The sequence below is a fragment of the Syngnathus leptorhynchus genome, chromosome 6, assembly GCF_054491065.1.
Source record: "Syngnathus leptorhynchus isolate UIUO chromosome 6, UIUO_Slep, whole genome shotgun sequence".
Classification (NCBI taxonomy): domain Eukaryota; kingdom Metazoa; phylum Chordata; class Actinopteri; order Syngnathiformes; family Syngnathidae; genus Syngnathus; species Syngnathus leptorhynchus.
In genome coordinates this window covers 39,291-51,895 of record NC_141200.1, presented here as the reverse complement: position 1 = coordinate 51,895, position 12,605 = coordinate 39,291, and the positions used below count along the sequence as shown (strand labels likewise).

The following is a 12,605-nucleotide window of genomic DNA, read 5'->3' as shown; positions in this document are numbered from 1 at the left end:
GAGCCTCTGGGAACGCTGGCCCATGAGGGACCAACGGCGGTTGAACCTTGGAAGCAGAGGTGGCCGTGAAAGACAAACAGGGTCACTTTGTTCACATTGCTTTTTAGTCAGTGACAGAAAATATTTCAAGTGCATCAATTTGCCTATCTACAAAACGCATGAAATAGGAGCACCACCGCCACCTGCTGGAGTGGGTGTGATTGTGCATTTACAGCTTGCTCTGCGATGACAAAAAACAAACATGTTCTTGGGGGTCACACACGTCCCCCACAAGGAATCCTGAGCCACTACTTGAGAAGGACTTGTCCATTATTTGCCAGTTCAATTCTTTTTAGAGCAACACAGTGGCAGTTAAAACACACGATGAAACAGATTGGCCGTGTTATTGGTAAAAGAAAAACAGCAGGTGAAACAATTTCATCACAATAATTGAATGACTAAAGGGCAACATCTCGTCCTGTGTTGAAAGCGGTAGCTTCGGCAGGATTGCTTGGCGCCATCTGGTGACATTTTTGTGCTGCAAACAGTTTAGCGTGCGCTAGCTGTCGGTGCGGCCGCGCTTAGATGATAGCGTTCGCTTGAAAAAGAATGAGCGAGCTCGTCCATTTCTTCGTTCCCACCCCTCTGATAAGGTGAACGAAGGTTACCTGAACTCAATGTTCTAATCGACACCACTGAAAAAAGTCATTAAGAATCGTAAGCATAATAGACGACGTTATATCACTAAAGGTAAACGTTGATTTCCGGTACCAGCATTGAGCTTCCGGCATGATCATCAAGATGTGAGGCATCACCACCAGAGGAAGCCTCCACTCGTGGAGGACCGAGCCAGTATCTTGAACCGGGAGTCCGAGGCTGTTTGTAAGTCAATAAGTCCATCGGGACCTGTCAAATTTGGACACGGAATTGTTTGTTTCAAACAGCAGACACTCACACATGTTTTTAAAGTCTGCTCATGCCAAAGGTCATGCAAACGAAAAAAAAGAAAGAAGTCAGGGGACTGTTGCAGGACTCCCGGTTCAAGATGGCGGCTCGGTCCGCACGTCGCAGCTGGTGACGTGCGCAGTCGCGCTTGTGTAGAGGAGGGGAGAAGGGCGGTGCTTAGCAGCCCGCCCGCCTGTCCCCGCCTGCCCCCCCTGCCTCATCCTCCGCCTCCGCCTGGCGCCAGCTGCTATAACGTCTCAGTGCGATTGTGCGAGCCCTCCTTCCTCTTCACTCGGAGTGATTCGGGCCGGGCAGACATGGCTGGCTATCTGAAAGTCCTCAGCTCTCTGTCGAGGTCTGCCGCCGCCGCCGCCGCAGCAGCCTTTTCCAGAAATCCCGCCGTGCTCGCCCCGGCTGCTCAGTGCCAGACTTGGCAGCAAAGGAACTGTGAGTAAGCCGAGCGAATCGATCATGAATCGGGCCGAATTGGTCATGCGATGCGACTGAATGGGTTTCGACGTTGTGCTAGCCGGTCTCGGATCTTTACCCCGATACGCGTTTTTTTGTTTTTTTTTTGCGTTTGTTGTGAACATCGAGCGACAGAATCGTATTGAAACGTCATCGGTATTTCCCTCTCGAACCGTAGTTTGGACTATCTCTGAGTTGTTGGCGCGTCGAGGGCCGAGAGGAGTCTGTCTGCCTGTCTGTCTGCCTGTCTTTTGTCTTGCCCATTCAAAGTTTGTGCGGGTGGGCTCCATGCGAAAGTAGCCGTAAAAGGGCAAAAGATTGCTCACCGGCGTTTCCCTCGCACAAGGCGGGCGAATGAATATTCGGTAGCATCCTGGCACGGCACCGCTCTTCTGAATGCAACCGTTCCTAACTCTCTGTTAATATAATATTTGTATTCCGGGACCGACAAGTCCAACTGGTTATTGAAATGATAATGAAGTAGCATGAAATTGGGTGGCATCCTTGTGAGACGTTTGGGGGCAAAGTTTCCCCAAGGTCAGGCGCCGCCGCCGCCGACGACGAGGCTCCTCCTTGGTCAGAAATGGCTGCCGATGTCCTCCATACTGTTTTTCCGAGACACTCTCGCTCTCTCGCTCGCTCCCTCCCTCCCTCGCTCGGTCTCTCTCTCCTTGCCTCTGCAGTTGTGTCACCTTGCTGTGCTCTTCATTTGAACCCTATGGAGTTTTAGTTTCAATGCAAATCGCCTGCATGCTTGTGCCATGCCTATTTTCAATTGTGCTGAAAACAAACTTGGCTTGAAGGCTTTCTGTTCTATTTAGAAGAGCATTTGCGTCACATGACTTTTGCAGGTTACCCCAAATGGTCTGCAAGCTACTTCAAACAGCGCCAGCCCACAGATTTGGCACTCTGTTATCGGGTCTGACGGGTCACTTGGAGGACTCCCTCCCGGCCGTTTGCGCTCGTGTCGTATTCCGTGCGAGCGGAGTATTTGGGGCAGGGGTTGCGTCTCTTTCAAAAGCTTGTAAAAAGAGAAAGAAACATGCCGACTTGCTTAGCACGTGACCTCGCCGTTCGGAGGTGCGGTGTGGAGTTTGCGGGTTCTCCCTGTGCCTGCCTGCCTGCCTGCGTGGCTGCCTGCGTGGCTGCCTGCGTGGCTGCCTGCCTGCGTGGCTGCGTGGCTGCCTGCCTGCCTGCCTGCGGGGGGTTTCCTCCATGAGCGAACGGCGGGCCGGTTGAGCGTGTAGCTGTGAAAAGGGACGCTTGTGTGTCTCGGTGTGCCCCGCCATGGACTGGCGCCCTGTTCGCTGGGATGGTCCCCGGAAAATGGGGGAGAGGGAGATGCTGCCTTTCCAAACTCACCACAGTAGTTGAGGTTGAGTGTCAGGCATTGGATACCAGCTGCGACGGCTGCAGCTCGTGTGTGTGCGTCAGATGAAAGTGACCACAGAAGGGCAATTGAGGTAACCGAACGAGGTCGTCGGGAATCTTTCAGACTTTGGCCGTAGCTCGAGCACAGGCGCGTCGGCGGAAGGTCGCGTATGTTTTTTTTTTTTTTTTTCTTCTGTTTGTTTTGAAAAGGTGCCATTAGGAAAGGTGCTGGACGTTTTGATGAATGTCGTACCGCTAATACACACGGTGGCTAGCGGGCCCGACTTTGCCACACTCGCCCTTCAGAGCCGCCGGGCCGTGTCGTTCCGTCTGGTTACATAACATACTCTGCTCCAGTTTCGCCCCTCCCCCCTCGCTCTGCATCCCGGGCGGGCGGGCGGGCGAGCAGATTTCACACTGAGCTTGTCAATCCAGGCCTGGCCTGACCAGGCCAGGCCAGATTCAATCTGCTTTTCTCCACGATGCAGGAATTGACCAAATGCAAGGTTGGCTCTCAACAATTGAACCCATGTGGAGGAAGCATTTTTGAAGAGCGTGCTGCCGACGCACGAGTACAGTCGATGTCTGCGTCATGAACTCGACAGCCCTTTTTAAGTCTTCAAAAAGAACATATGGGATTGTTCAAAAGAATATTTGAAATGTCAAATGAAATTGTCCGCCTTCACGCGTTTGGACCATATTGTTTATTTGGATGCTTTCCATTGGTTCGCCGCCTTTTGCCAGCCCCGTCACCACGGACCGTTCCAGAACCGGGAAGCCAACGTGTCAACTGTAGACGTAACGGCACTAAAGCAACGGGAGACAACCATACCAATGTGCCCCGGATGGAAGGCCAGGCCAGGCCAGGCCAGGCCAATGGTGGTCTGTTCCCGTCAGCCGCCGTACGGCTCTCGCGCAATTGTGCGAGCGTGTGGTCTGTCCCGCCAGCCGCCGTACGGCTCTCGCGCAATTGTGCGAGCGTGTGGTCTGTCCCGCCAGCCGCCGTACGGCTCTCGCGCAATTGTGCGAGCGAGCGTGTAGACGGTCCCGCCAGCCGCCGTAGGGCTCTCGCTTGCGCGATGGCCGGTTTATTTTGGGTGCACACGTTGGCCACGGTGGCGGCTGTTTGGACAGGTGCTCCTGTGGCTGCGAGTGGCTCAAATGTCCAGCATGGGGGTAGAGAGGAGGGTGGGTGCTCAGTGCAGCTTTGTTAGGTTTGATTCTGCTTACTTTTGGAACCCTTTTATAACTATATGGACAAGTGCAAGAAAGATTTCCCAGAAATGTCATGAGACTGGCTGCATTTGGAAAAATGCTCTAGCTAACTCTCTGGCTCAAAGCGCCGCTGTCTTGTTTTTTCCTCCACTCGGCTAGAAAGAAGTCGACGCCGTGAACCCAAAGCCTCGGGGTCGTTTCTGGAGCACGCGTGCCGTCTCGGACGGGCAACGCGATCTGTCCGTGTTCGCGGCCGCCGCTAGTCGGAGCAAATTGCAGTCTTCCGCTGGGCTCGAAACGCCTCCGTAGCCCGATTGCCGCGGCCGGTGGGACGGCCTCAACCGATGACCGGCGAGCGGGCTAACAGTTAGCGGCTAACCCGAACTGACGACGGCCGTCTCGTCCCCGCCGGTACTTTCCTCAGACCGGATTACCGATAAGACGTTTATCTTGTTCCGCGCATTTGTTAACCAGTCTCCTGGCAGGATTAAGTCCAAAGTCACTTTCACAAAGTCGAGCCTTACTAGAATCTACCGGTCCGTGATTGTGTCGGATTGCCAAAGGCGCTTTTGAAAGCCAAACCGTCCCAGAGTTCTATCACAGCGTCTTTTGCGGCGCCGGCGTCTGCGCTCGACAGATGGCGACAAGCGCATCAAAGTGGCCCAGCCCGTGGTGGAGATGGACGGGGACGAGATGACCCGGATCATCTGGGAGTTCATCAAGGAAAAGGTGAGCGAGCCTCAAACAAAAGTGCGTGATATGATATATGTTAGTCGGCGCTCTTGAAGAGTTTGATGAGTTTTTGGCGTGCCGCTGTGGCATCATCCCCTCCCCTGTCCGCAGCTCATCCTGTCCAACGTGGACGTGGAGCTCAAGTACTTTGACCTCGGGCTACCTTACCGCGACCAGACGGACGACCAGGTGACCGTCGACTCTGCCCTGGCCACCAAGAAGTACAGCGTGGCGGTTAAATGCGCCACCATCACGCCCGACGAAGCCAGAGTGGAAGGTTTGTCGCGGGAGGAGGAGGAGGAACTACCATTTGTTTATTTTCGGGGCGCGGTTGCAATGGCTCGCCAAAGTTGAACTCCTATCTTCAACTCAATGGGCTCACTTGTAGCAATCAAATGCATTGCGCTCCAAAAACCAAACAAAGCGCCTGGGGAAATACGCAAGCTCTTTGCAGTCTTTTGCTGCATCAAACTCGTGTTTGGAATCTGTTTGACGTGTCTCGCGCTTTCTGTTGTTTTGGCAGAGTTTGGCCTGAAGAAGATGTGGAAGAGCCCCAACGGTACCATCAGGAACATCCTGGGCGGCACGGTGTTCCGCGAGCCCATCATCTGCAAGAACATCCCCCGGCTGGTTCCCGGCTGGACGCAGCCCATCACCATCGGCAGACACGCTTTCGGCGATCAGGTGAAGAAGGCGCTTGGGCAAGGAGTGGGGGGGGGCCCTGAATCCCGCCAGGGCCTAAACGCCGCCGGGCTTTTCTTCCCAACAGTACCGAGCGACGGACTTTGTCGTGGACCAGCCCGGCAAATTCAAGATCATCTTCTCGCCCGCCGACGGCAGCGCCGGCAAGGAATGGGAGGTGTACGACTTCCCGGCGGGCGGCTGCGGGATGGGCATGTACAACACTGACGAGGTGAGAGAAGCTCGCGAGCGGCCATTGTTGGACTCTTCTCTATCTCGCTCTCTCTTTCCACCAGTCCATAACAGGCTTCGCTCACAGTTGCTTCCAGTACGCCATCAACAAAAAGTGGCCGCTCTACATGAGCACCAAGAACACCATTCTTAAAGCGTACGACGGCAGATTCAAAGACATCTTTGAGGACATCTTCCAGAAGTGAGTGCCCGCGCGCCACCCGCATGCTGCACACGCGCCACCCGCACGCTGCACACGCGCCACCCGCACGCTGCACGCGCCACCCGCACGCTGCACGCGCCACCCGCACGCTGCACGCGCCACCCGCACGCTGCACGCGCCACCCGCACGCTGCACGCGCCACCCGCGGCCACCTGAAAGCCGTCCTCCTTCCTCCCAAAGGCATTACAAGGCCCAATTTGACAACCTGAAGATCTGGTACGAGCACAGGCTCATCGATGACATGGTGGCCCAAGTCCTCAAGTCCTCCGGCGCCTTTGTGTGGGCCTGCAAGAACTACGACGGCGACGTTCAGTCGGACATTATCGCCCAAGGTGAGCCGCCCAGCCGGCTGTCCGTCCGTCCGTCCGTCCGTCTGTTTGAGCCCATGTCTGGTTTCTCTCATCCGTCTGCCTCGCAGGTTTCGGGTCTCTGGGCCTCATGACGTCCGTGCTGGTGTGTCCCGACGGTAAGACCATCGAGGCCGAGGCCGCCCACGGCACCGTGACCAGGCACTACCGCGAGCACCAGAAGGTGAGACTTGCGTAGGCTCGGAGCGATAGCGCCGCCCTGTGGTCGTTTGATGCTCACCGGTTTGCGCAATGCGACGCGTTTGGGCTTGAGATGAACGCCAATGCCCATCATCAAGAAGAGTTTAAAAAAAAAAAAAAAAAAATCTACTCATTTTTCCTTCAATTGTGGCATTGTACTTTGTAACCTGGGCAAGTAGTTTTGGAAACTGTACAGACTCACTACATGATTGATAACGGTGCATGGATGTTGAGAAGTTTGCGGTCGCATTGTCGTATTGGCAAGTAGCCAAAAAACAAAGCAGTCACCGCTCCCGCCGCCTCCATTTTAGGGAAGGACGACGAGCACCAACCCCATCGCCAGCATCTTCGCCTGGACCCGAGGCCTGGAGCACCGCGGGAAGCTGGACGGAAATCCCGACCTCATCAAGTAAGGCGAGCTCCGGCCCGCCTCGGCGATCCGAAGGACCTCGTCGCTAACGGCCTTTGAACGCTCAGGTTCTCGCAGACGCTGGAGCGCGTGTGCGTGGAGACAGTGGAGAGCGGCACCATGACCAAGGATCTGGCCGGCTGCATCCACGGCCTGTCCAAGTAAGTTCCTCTGAGCGCGGCGGCGCAGTCATTTTGAAAAAGAATACAGAGGGCAATTCAAGCAGACGGCACGTACTCGGCCACTGCAAACGATCCCGCTCCGATGAAGGCGAAAACGTTTCCAAAAGACTTTTCTACTTGCGCTTTGACTCGCGTTCGCTATGACAACTCGACAGAACGGAGAATGCTTGCGTCGTGCCAAGTGTCAGCTTTTGCGTTTGGACCCACTTGAGATTGCGGGTCGCTCCACCGGAGTTTGCAGCTACTCCGGGGCGGGGGACCGAGTCCACCCACTCTTATCTGTCGACGGCAAAAAATGGGACGCCGTTGTTTTTCAAGGCCCGGCCGGGACCAACGCTCCATCCACCTTTCCAAATTGTTGCAATTCAATTTTTGGCATTACAATGGCAGCGGCCGGCCAGTGCCTCGGTAACGCTAACACGGCGACGTAAACGCCAAAGGTAAGAAATTAGCGCTCTCGAGTACGTGAAGAGGGCATCCTCGTTGTCGGAAGGGAGCTAATCGACGGACTCGTCGATAAGATCGTCGATTCGATTTCGCGTTTGAATTGAATCATGAGGTGTGGGTCGTGACGGTACTCGGCGAGTGGCCGAGGCTCCGTCTGATAACGTTCCAGATATGACGCAGTAACGACATCCTCACGATGCTTTGTGTGAAAAGTGTCAAAGGCATTGACGGTGTCCGCCCCTCCCTCCCTCCCTCCCTCCCCCCCTCGGCAGCGTCAAGCTGAATGAGCACTACGTCAACACCACCGACTTCCTGGACGCCATCAAGACAAACTTGGACAAAGCCCTGGGCAAGTGAAGGACTCAAAGCAAGATGGAGACGGCCTCGTCGCGCTTCCGTTTTTGTACCTCATTTTTAACTTAAAGGTCAACCCATTCTGAAGGACAAGCGTTTGTTTGTGTTTTTTCCACCTGTATTTGAAGGGGGGGGGGGCGGCACGTGCCAGGGCCACCGGAGCCTCCGTAACACCTGTCTGTTGTCGCGCCAGCTTTGATTTTCCTAACGTGCAAGGCCAATAAAACCTTTGTTCGACCCAGCCGCCCGGCGTCTTGTGATCTCTTTGAAAATACGAACGCAAAGTCTGAAACGGTTTTGCGCCTCGGCCATCTGGGGCCACAAATTCGGGGAGCTGCCGGAGCTTTTTGCAAGGGTTGAATGTTTGTCGTGCGTATTTCTTTAGCGTTAAGCTCGGCGGGCTCGATCGGGGCAAAGTTATGGAATAGAGTCTTAGTTTTCAATTTAGTTTGACCGTAAACTCCAGTGTCCAAAAAGCTCCTTGATGCCTCCTGATGTTGATGGAATGACGCATAAGCATTTTTTTATTTCAACTCTACGATGGCCGTTGTCGCTCTTGTAAACCGTGTTTGAGATTAAAAACAAAGCAAGAAAATGTTGTGCTAAGACTGCTAGGTTTGCTCCTTTTTGGAAATGCAGCAGTCGCGACTTTGCCTGAATGCAATTTGACAAGGTCTGAATTTGCACCTGGAAATTCTTTGGTAGCGCGGCGCCGCTCTCTCTGTCTTTCTGACACCCAAATAGTTCCATTCATAAACTAAAGGATGGCTGACGCTGAGCGCTCAACTGCAAAGACGGGACAGCGGTAGTCGATGCGACCTAGCGCCCGGTCTGTACATTTGCGTAGAAAAAAATGCTCGCTCGCCACTCTAGCCAGGGTCGCAGACAACTTTGGAATTGATCACAGTGGGAACCAAAGTTGACCAGTGTTCAACTGTGCGGCTTCCCAACATTGCGTACCCACGGCCGAGCAAAATAATAACAAATGGCGTCCGTCCCTCGTCTCGGTGTCGGCCGAGGTGGCTCTGATCCCTCCCTCCCTCACGCGTTGCCGCAGCGCTCCGCTCCCGTGCCGTAGGTGCCGTAGTAGTCCATTGGAGAGAGTTTGGGAGTGTCCGCTGCGTCGTTGCCATCTGCCCGGTTCTCAGGCTCGCCAAAATCAAAGCTGCCCTCCTCGCAGTCCTCCCGGCCTTCCGTGTCTCGGGGCGGCCCTGAAGGAAGAGGCGGAGAGAAATGGCATTGGAGGGCGCCCATAGCAGCCAAACGCAGAACAACCCCGACCTGGCGCACCTGGGCTCGGGCCCAGCCCCGGCCGGCTTTGCCCAGGCGAGCAGCGTACCTCGGCCCTCGGCGGCGGCGACGCCGTCGGCGATGCCGTGCTTGACCTTCATGTGTCGGCTGAGGTTGCCCTTCAGGTTGAACTTGCTGCTGCAGTAAGGGCACTTGAAAGGCTTGCTGCCGGCGTGGAGGTGCATATGGCCCAGCAGGTTGTACATTCGGTTGAAGGACTTGGCGCACACCTGCGAGAGCAGAGCACAGAGGTAGCCCTTTGCTTCCCTTGAGCTCCCAGCGCCTACCTTGCACTTGAAGGGCTTGACGGGCAAGTGGACAATCATGTGCGTCTTGAGGGTCTGCTTCTGGACAAAGGTCTTGAAGCACACGTGGCACTGGAAGGGTCTGATGCTGGCATGGATCAACATGTGTCTCTTCAGGTTGGCGGACAGGGTGAACTCTCGGGAGCAGACTTCACACTTGAATTCTTTGGTTCCCTGCGGGAAGAAGGCGGAAGGGATCTCCGTGACCGTCGCGTTCCGACGGAGAAAAAGCTTGTTTTGCAAACTCTACGCGCTTTTGTTTTCAGGTGGCTTTTTCCGAACCCTCCCAAACGGTGGTGGAAATGCTGTGCCAATCTGTTTAAAAAAAAAAATGCCGATTCAACCAAAGATTCAAAGAGCTTTTCAACAGCGACAGACACCAGATGGAGCCAAACGAGTCGTGTTGAAGATTAGCAAAGTGTGGCGTTTTAGATGCCATCACAGTCAGTCAGTTAGTTTCTTTGACTCTCCAAACAGTAAAAGGCAGACTGGTGCAGCGTACCTTGTGCGTGAGGGCGTGTTGCCGCAGGTGGTGGATCTGGACAAACTCCACGCCGCACTCGGGGCAAACGTAGGGCCGCACGTTCTGATGCTTCATGGAGTGGTTCTGCAGCTGGCTGCGGTAGGCAAAGGACTTGTGGCACTGGCCGCACTGGTAGGCGGCGGCACTGGCGGCGGGGCCCTGGTGGCTGCCCAGGTGGCGCTTCAGATGCCCGTAGGTGGGGAAGTCCACGCCGCAGCGGCGACACGCGTGGCACTGGCCGTTCTGGTGCTTGCCCTCGTGGGTCCTCAGCTCGCTGGGGTAGGCGAAGCCGCGGGCGCAGAAGCGGCAGCTGTAGGGCTTGACGTCGGTGTGCTGCAGCATGTGGCGCTTCAGGTGGCTGGTCTGGGTGAAGGCCTTGTCGCAGACGGCGCACTTGTGGGGCCGGGTGCCCTGGTGGGTCAGCAGGTGGGTTTGCAGGTGGCTGGGCTGCTTGAAGAGTTTGCCGCAGCGGCTGCACTCGTGGGGCTTGATCCCGTTGTGGCCCAGGATGTGCGTGACCAGGTTGTATTTGGACGTGTACGACTTGTCGCACATTCGGCATTTCCAGCGTTTCAGGCCCTCGCCCACGTCCACGCAGTAAGACTCGTCGATCTGCACGTTGATGTCCAGGCGGTCCATTTGCATTCGCCTGGCTAGACCCTCGGGGTCCGACCACAGCGCCGCCGCCGCCTGGCCGCTTTCCTCGTAGGCAGACTGGAACGCCGCCTGGTTGGCTTCCAAATACGGGTGGTCTTTGCCGCTCCTTCCGCCCGTCTTTAGATTGAGGGCCTCCTCCTCCGGTTCCTCCCCCACCAGCGAGTCCTCTTCCTCCCCGTCCACGCTCTGCTCTTGCGGCAGGGATGCTTCTCGGACGCACGAAGGACCGTTGCCGCAGGCTGGCTCTTTCACAGAGCTTTTCGGATCCCCTCGCATGGCGCGGGCACACGAGTCGACGCAATCGGGAGACGTCTCGGACTCGATGACTTCGCCTTTCACCCGAGCGTGCGGACTGGCCTCCGGCTCCCTGTCGCCCCTGGGTCTCTTGGCTCCGCGAGGAGGACAGGGCCGTCTCCTCTCGCCGGCGCTGAGCCGAGAGGCCGGATCCCCGGCGGGCTCGGGTAGATAGTCCCCGTTGGCCCCGATCAGCTGGTCGGCGCACTCGTGGTACTCCGTGGCCAGAGGCGGGCCCTCTTTGGGCTCTCCCGTGTAAAAGCCGTTTGGAGCGATGGTGGCGCCGAAAATTTCATTTTGGGAGATGAGTCCGAGAACGGCGGCCTGAGCCAACGATAGAACCACCACGGGTTCCGTCTGCGTGCCGGCGTCCATTTGGCCTCGGCTTAGCTTTGAGTACGGCCGCGGCGTGCGTCCAATCTCCTGGTCCTGGAAGAAAGGCACACTTTGAATCAGGAAAAGAGTGTGCCTCTCTCCGTTGTTACAAAAGCCCGTCCGTACTTTGCTCCAACGCGGTTATTACATACGGTGCAGCGTTTTGGGGACACAATGGTGAAGAGGAAAAGAAATAAAGAGGAAACAGTCAATGACTGTGTGGGGTGAGCAGAGGAGACCCGGATGCCCAGATAAGGGCGTGACGTCGTGACTATTTTTAAAGTCGTCAGACACAGGCAGACAGGACAGGCAGACAGGACAGGCAGACAGGCAGACAGGCAGACAGGCAGGCAGGCAGGCAGGCAGGCAGGCAGGCAGGCAGGCAGGCAGGCAGGCAGGCAGGCAGGCAGGCAGGCAGGCAGACAGACAGACAGACAGACAGGCTCTTGCTTGTGTGCTTGGGTGTGAATGAAAAGGAAAGAGTGACTGTGTGTGTGTTTGAAAAGCCTCTGTGCGAGTGAGAAAGAAAAGAGGGAGGGAGGGAAGGAAGGAAGGAGAGAGAGACAGAGCGAAAGCGCGCTGTGGGCGGGGAGGAGTGGAGGGAGGGATGTAGTCAGACGAAAAGAGAAATGAGATGGAGGGGCTGAAAGATAAAGACAGAGGGCAGAAGAGGGAAGGGGAAGGAGAGATCGAGTGAGCGTGAAAGAGAGGTGGCAAGACAGAAAGCAAAGGGAAAGGAGGAGGAGGGGGTCGACGGTTGAGGGAGGGACGGAGGGAGGAAAGGGAGGGAGTGCGAGCCGCGCGGACACAGTGAAACAAGAGAAAGCTGAGTGCAATGAAAGGCTGACAAAATGAAAGACAACAAGACAAATGACAAGGCGGAAGAGAGACGATGATATGTCTTGCTGATTGCGCCCGCCCGCCCGCCCGGCCCTGGCCGGCCGGCCGGCCGGCTGGCTGGCTGGCTGGCTGGCCGGCTGACCGCCCCGCACTTTGCTGCGCAAAGTTGCCAGCGGAAATTCAGACACCTAGCGACAAAGCGGCGAAGGTGCGCCACGCAGACCGGGCTGCAAACACCGCGCCGCGCGCAAGTGTTTGGGCAGTCTGAAAAGACGGCAAACAAGTCGCCCCCCGCCTCCCAAATCATGCCAAGTTGTCTTGTGGACTCACCACATTGTTCTCGGAGTGATGCTTGAGCTGTTTGAGCGATCTCATCCTTCACGAGAAAGGAGTGCGGGAGTCAAACAATCCGCCTCCGATTTATATCCGCGGAGAGAAAGCGAAGAGAGAGAGAGAGAGAGAGAGAGAGAGAGAGAGAGAGAGAGAGAGAGAGAGAGAGAGAGAGAGAGCGAGAAAGAGAGAAAGAGGGGCGGTAC

General features: G+C 56.0%; 2 protein-coding genes across 2 annotated transcripts; one reads left to right on the top strand and one right to left on the bottom strand.

Annotated features, from left to right (window-relative positions):
• Positions 1-1,169: 1,169 nt before the first annotated feature.
• idh2 (isocitrate dehydrogenase (NADP(+)) 2) lies at positions 1,170-8,029 on the top strand. Its single transcript, XM_085914467.1, has 11 exons — positions 1,170-1,371; positions 4,616-4,707; positions 4,822-4,987; positions 5,234-5,394; positions 5,480-5,623; positions 5,688-5,824; positions 6,026-6,177; positions 6,264-6,376; positions 6,705-6,802; positions 6,871-6,963; positions 7,704-8,029. Exons 1-11 carry the CDS (start codon positions 1,242-1,244, stop codon positions 7,786-7,788), a joined length of 1,371 nt encoding a protein of 456 aa, XP_085770593.1. The 5' UTR covers positions 1,170-1,241; the 3' UTR covers positions 7,789-8,029.
• A 253-nt stretch (positions 8,030-8,282) lies between these two features.
• znf710a (zinc finger protein 710a) lies at positions 8,283-12,513 on the bottom strand. Its single transcript, XM_085914466.1, has 5 exons — positions 12,400-12,513; positions 9,883-11,283; positions 9,363-9,554; positions 9,125-9,305; positions 8,283-8,996 (listed from the first exon to the last, which is right to left on the bottom strand). The coding sequence occupies exons 1-5, from the start codon at positions 12,442-12,444 to the stop codon at positions 8,827-8,829; spliced, it is 1,989 nt and encodes a 662-aa protein (XP_085770592.1). The 5' UTR covers positions 12,445-12,513; the 3' UTR covers positions 8,283-8,826.
• Between the last annotated feature and the right edge of the window lie 92 nt (positions 12,514-12,605).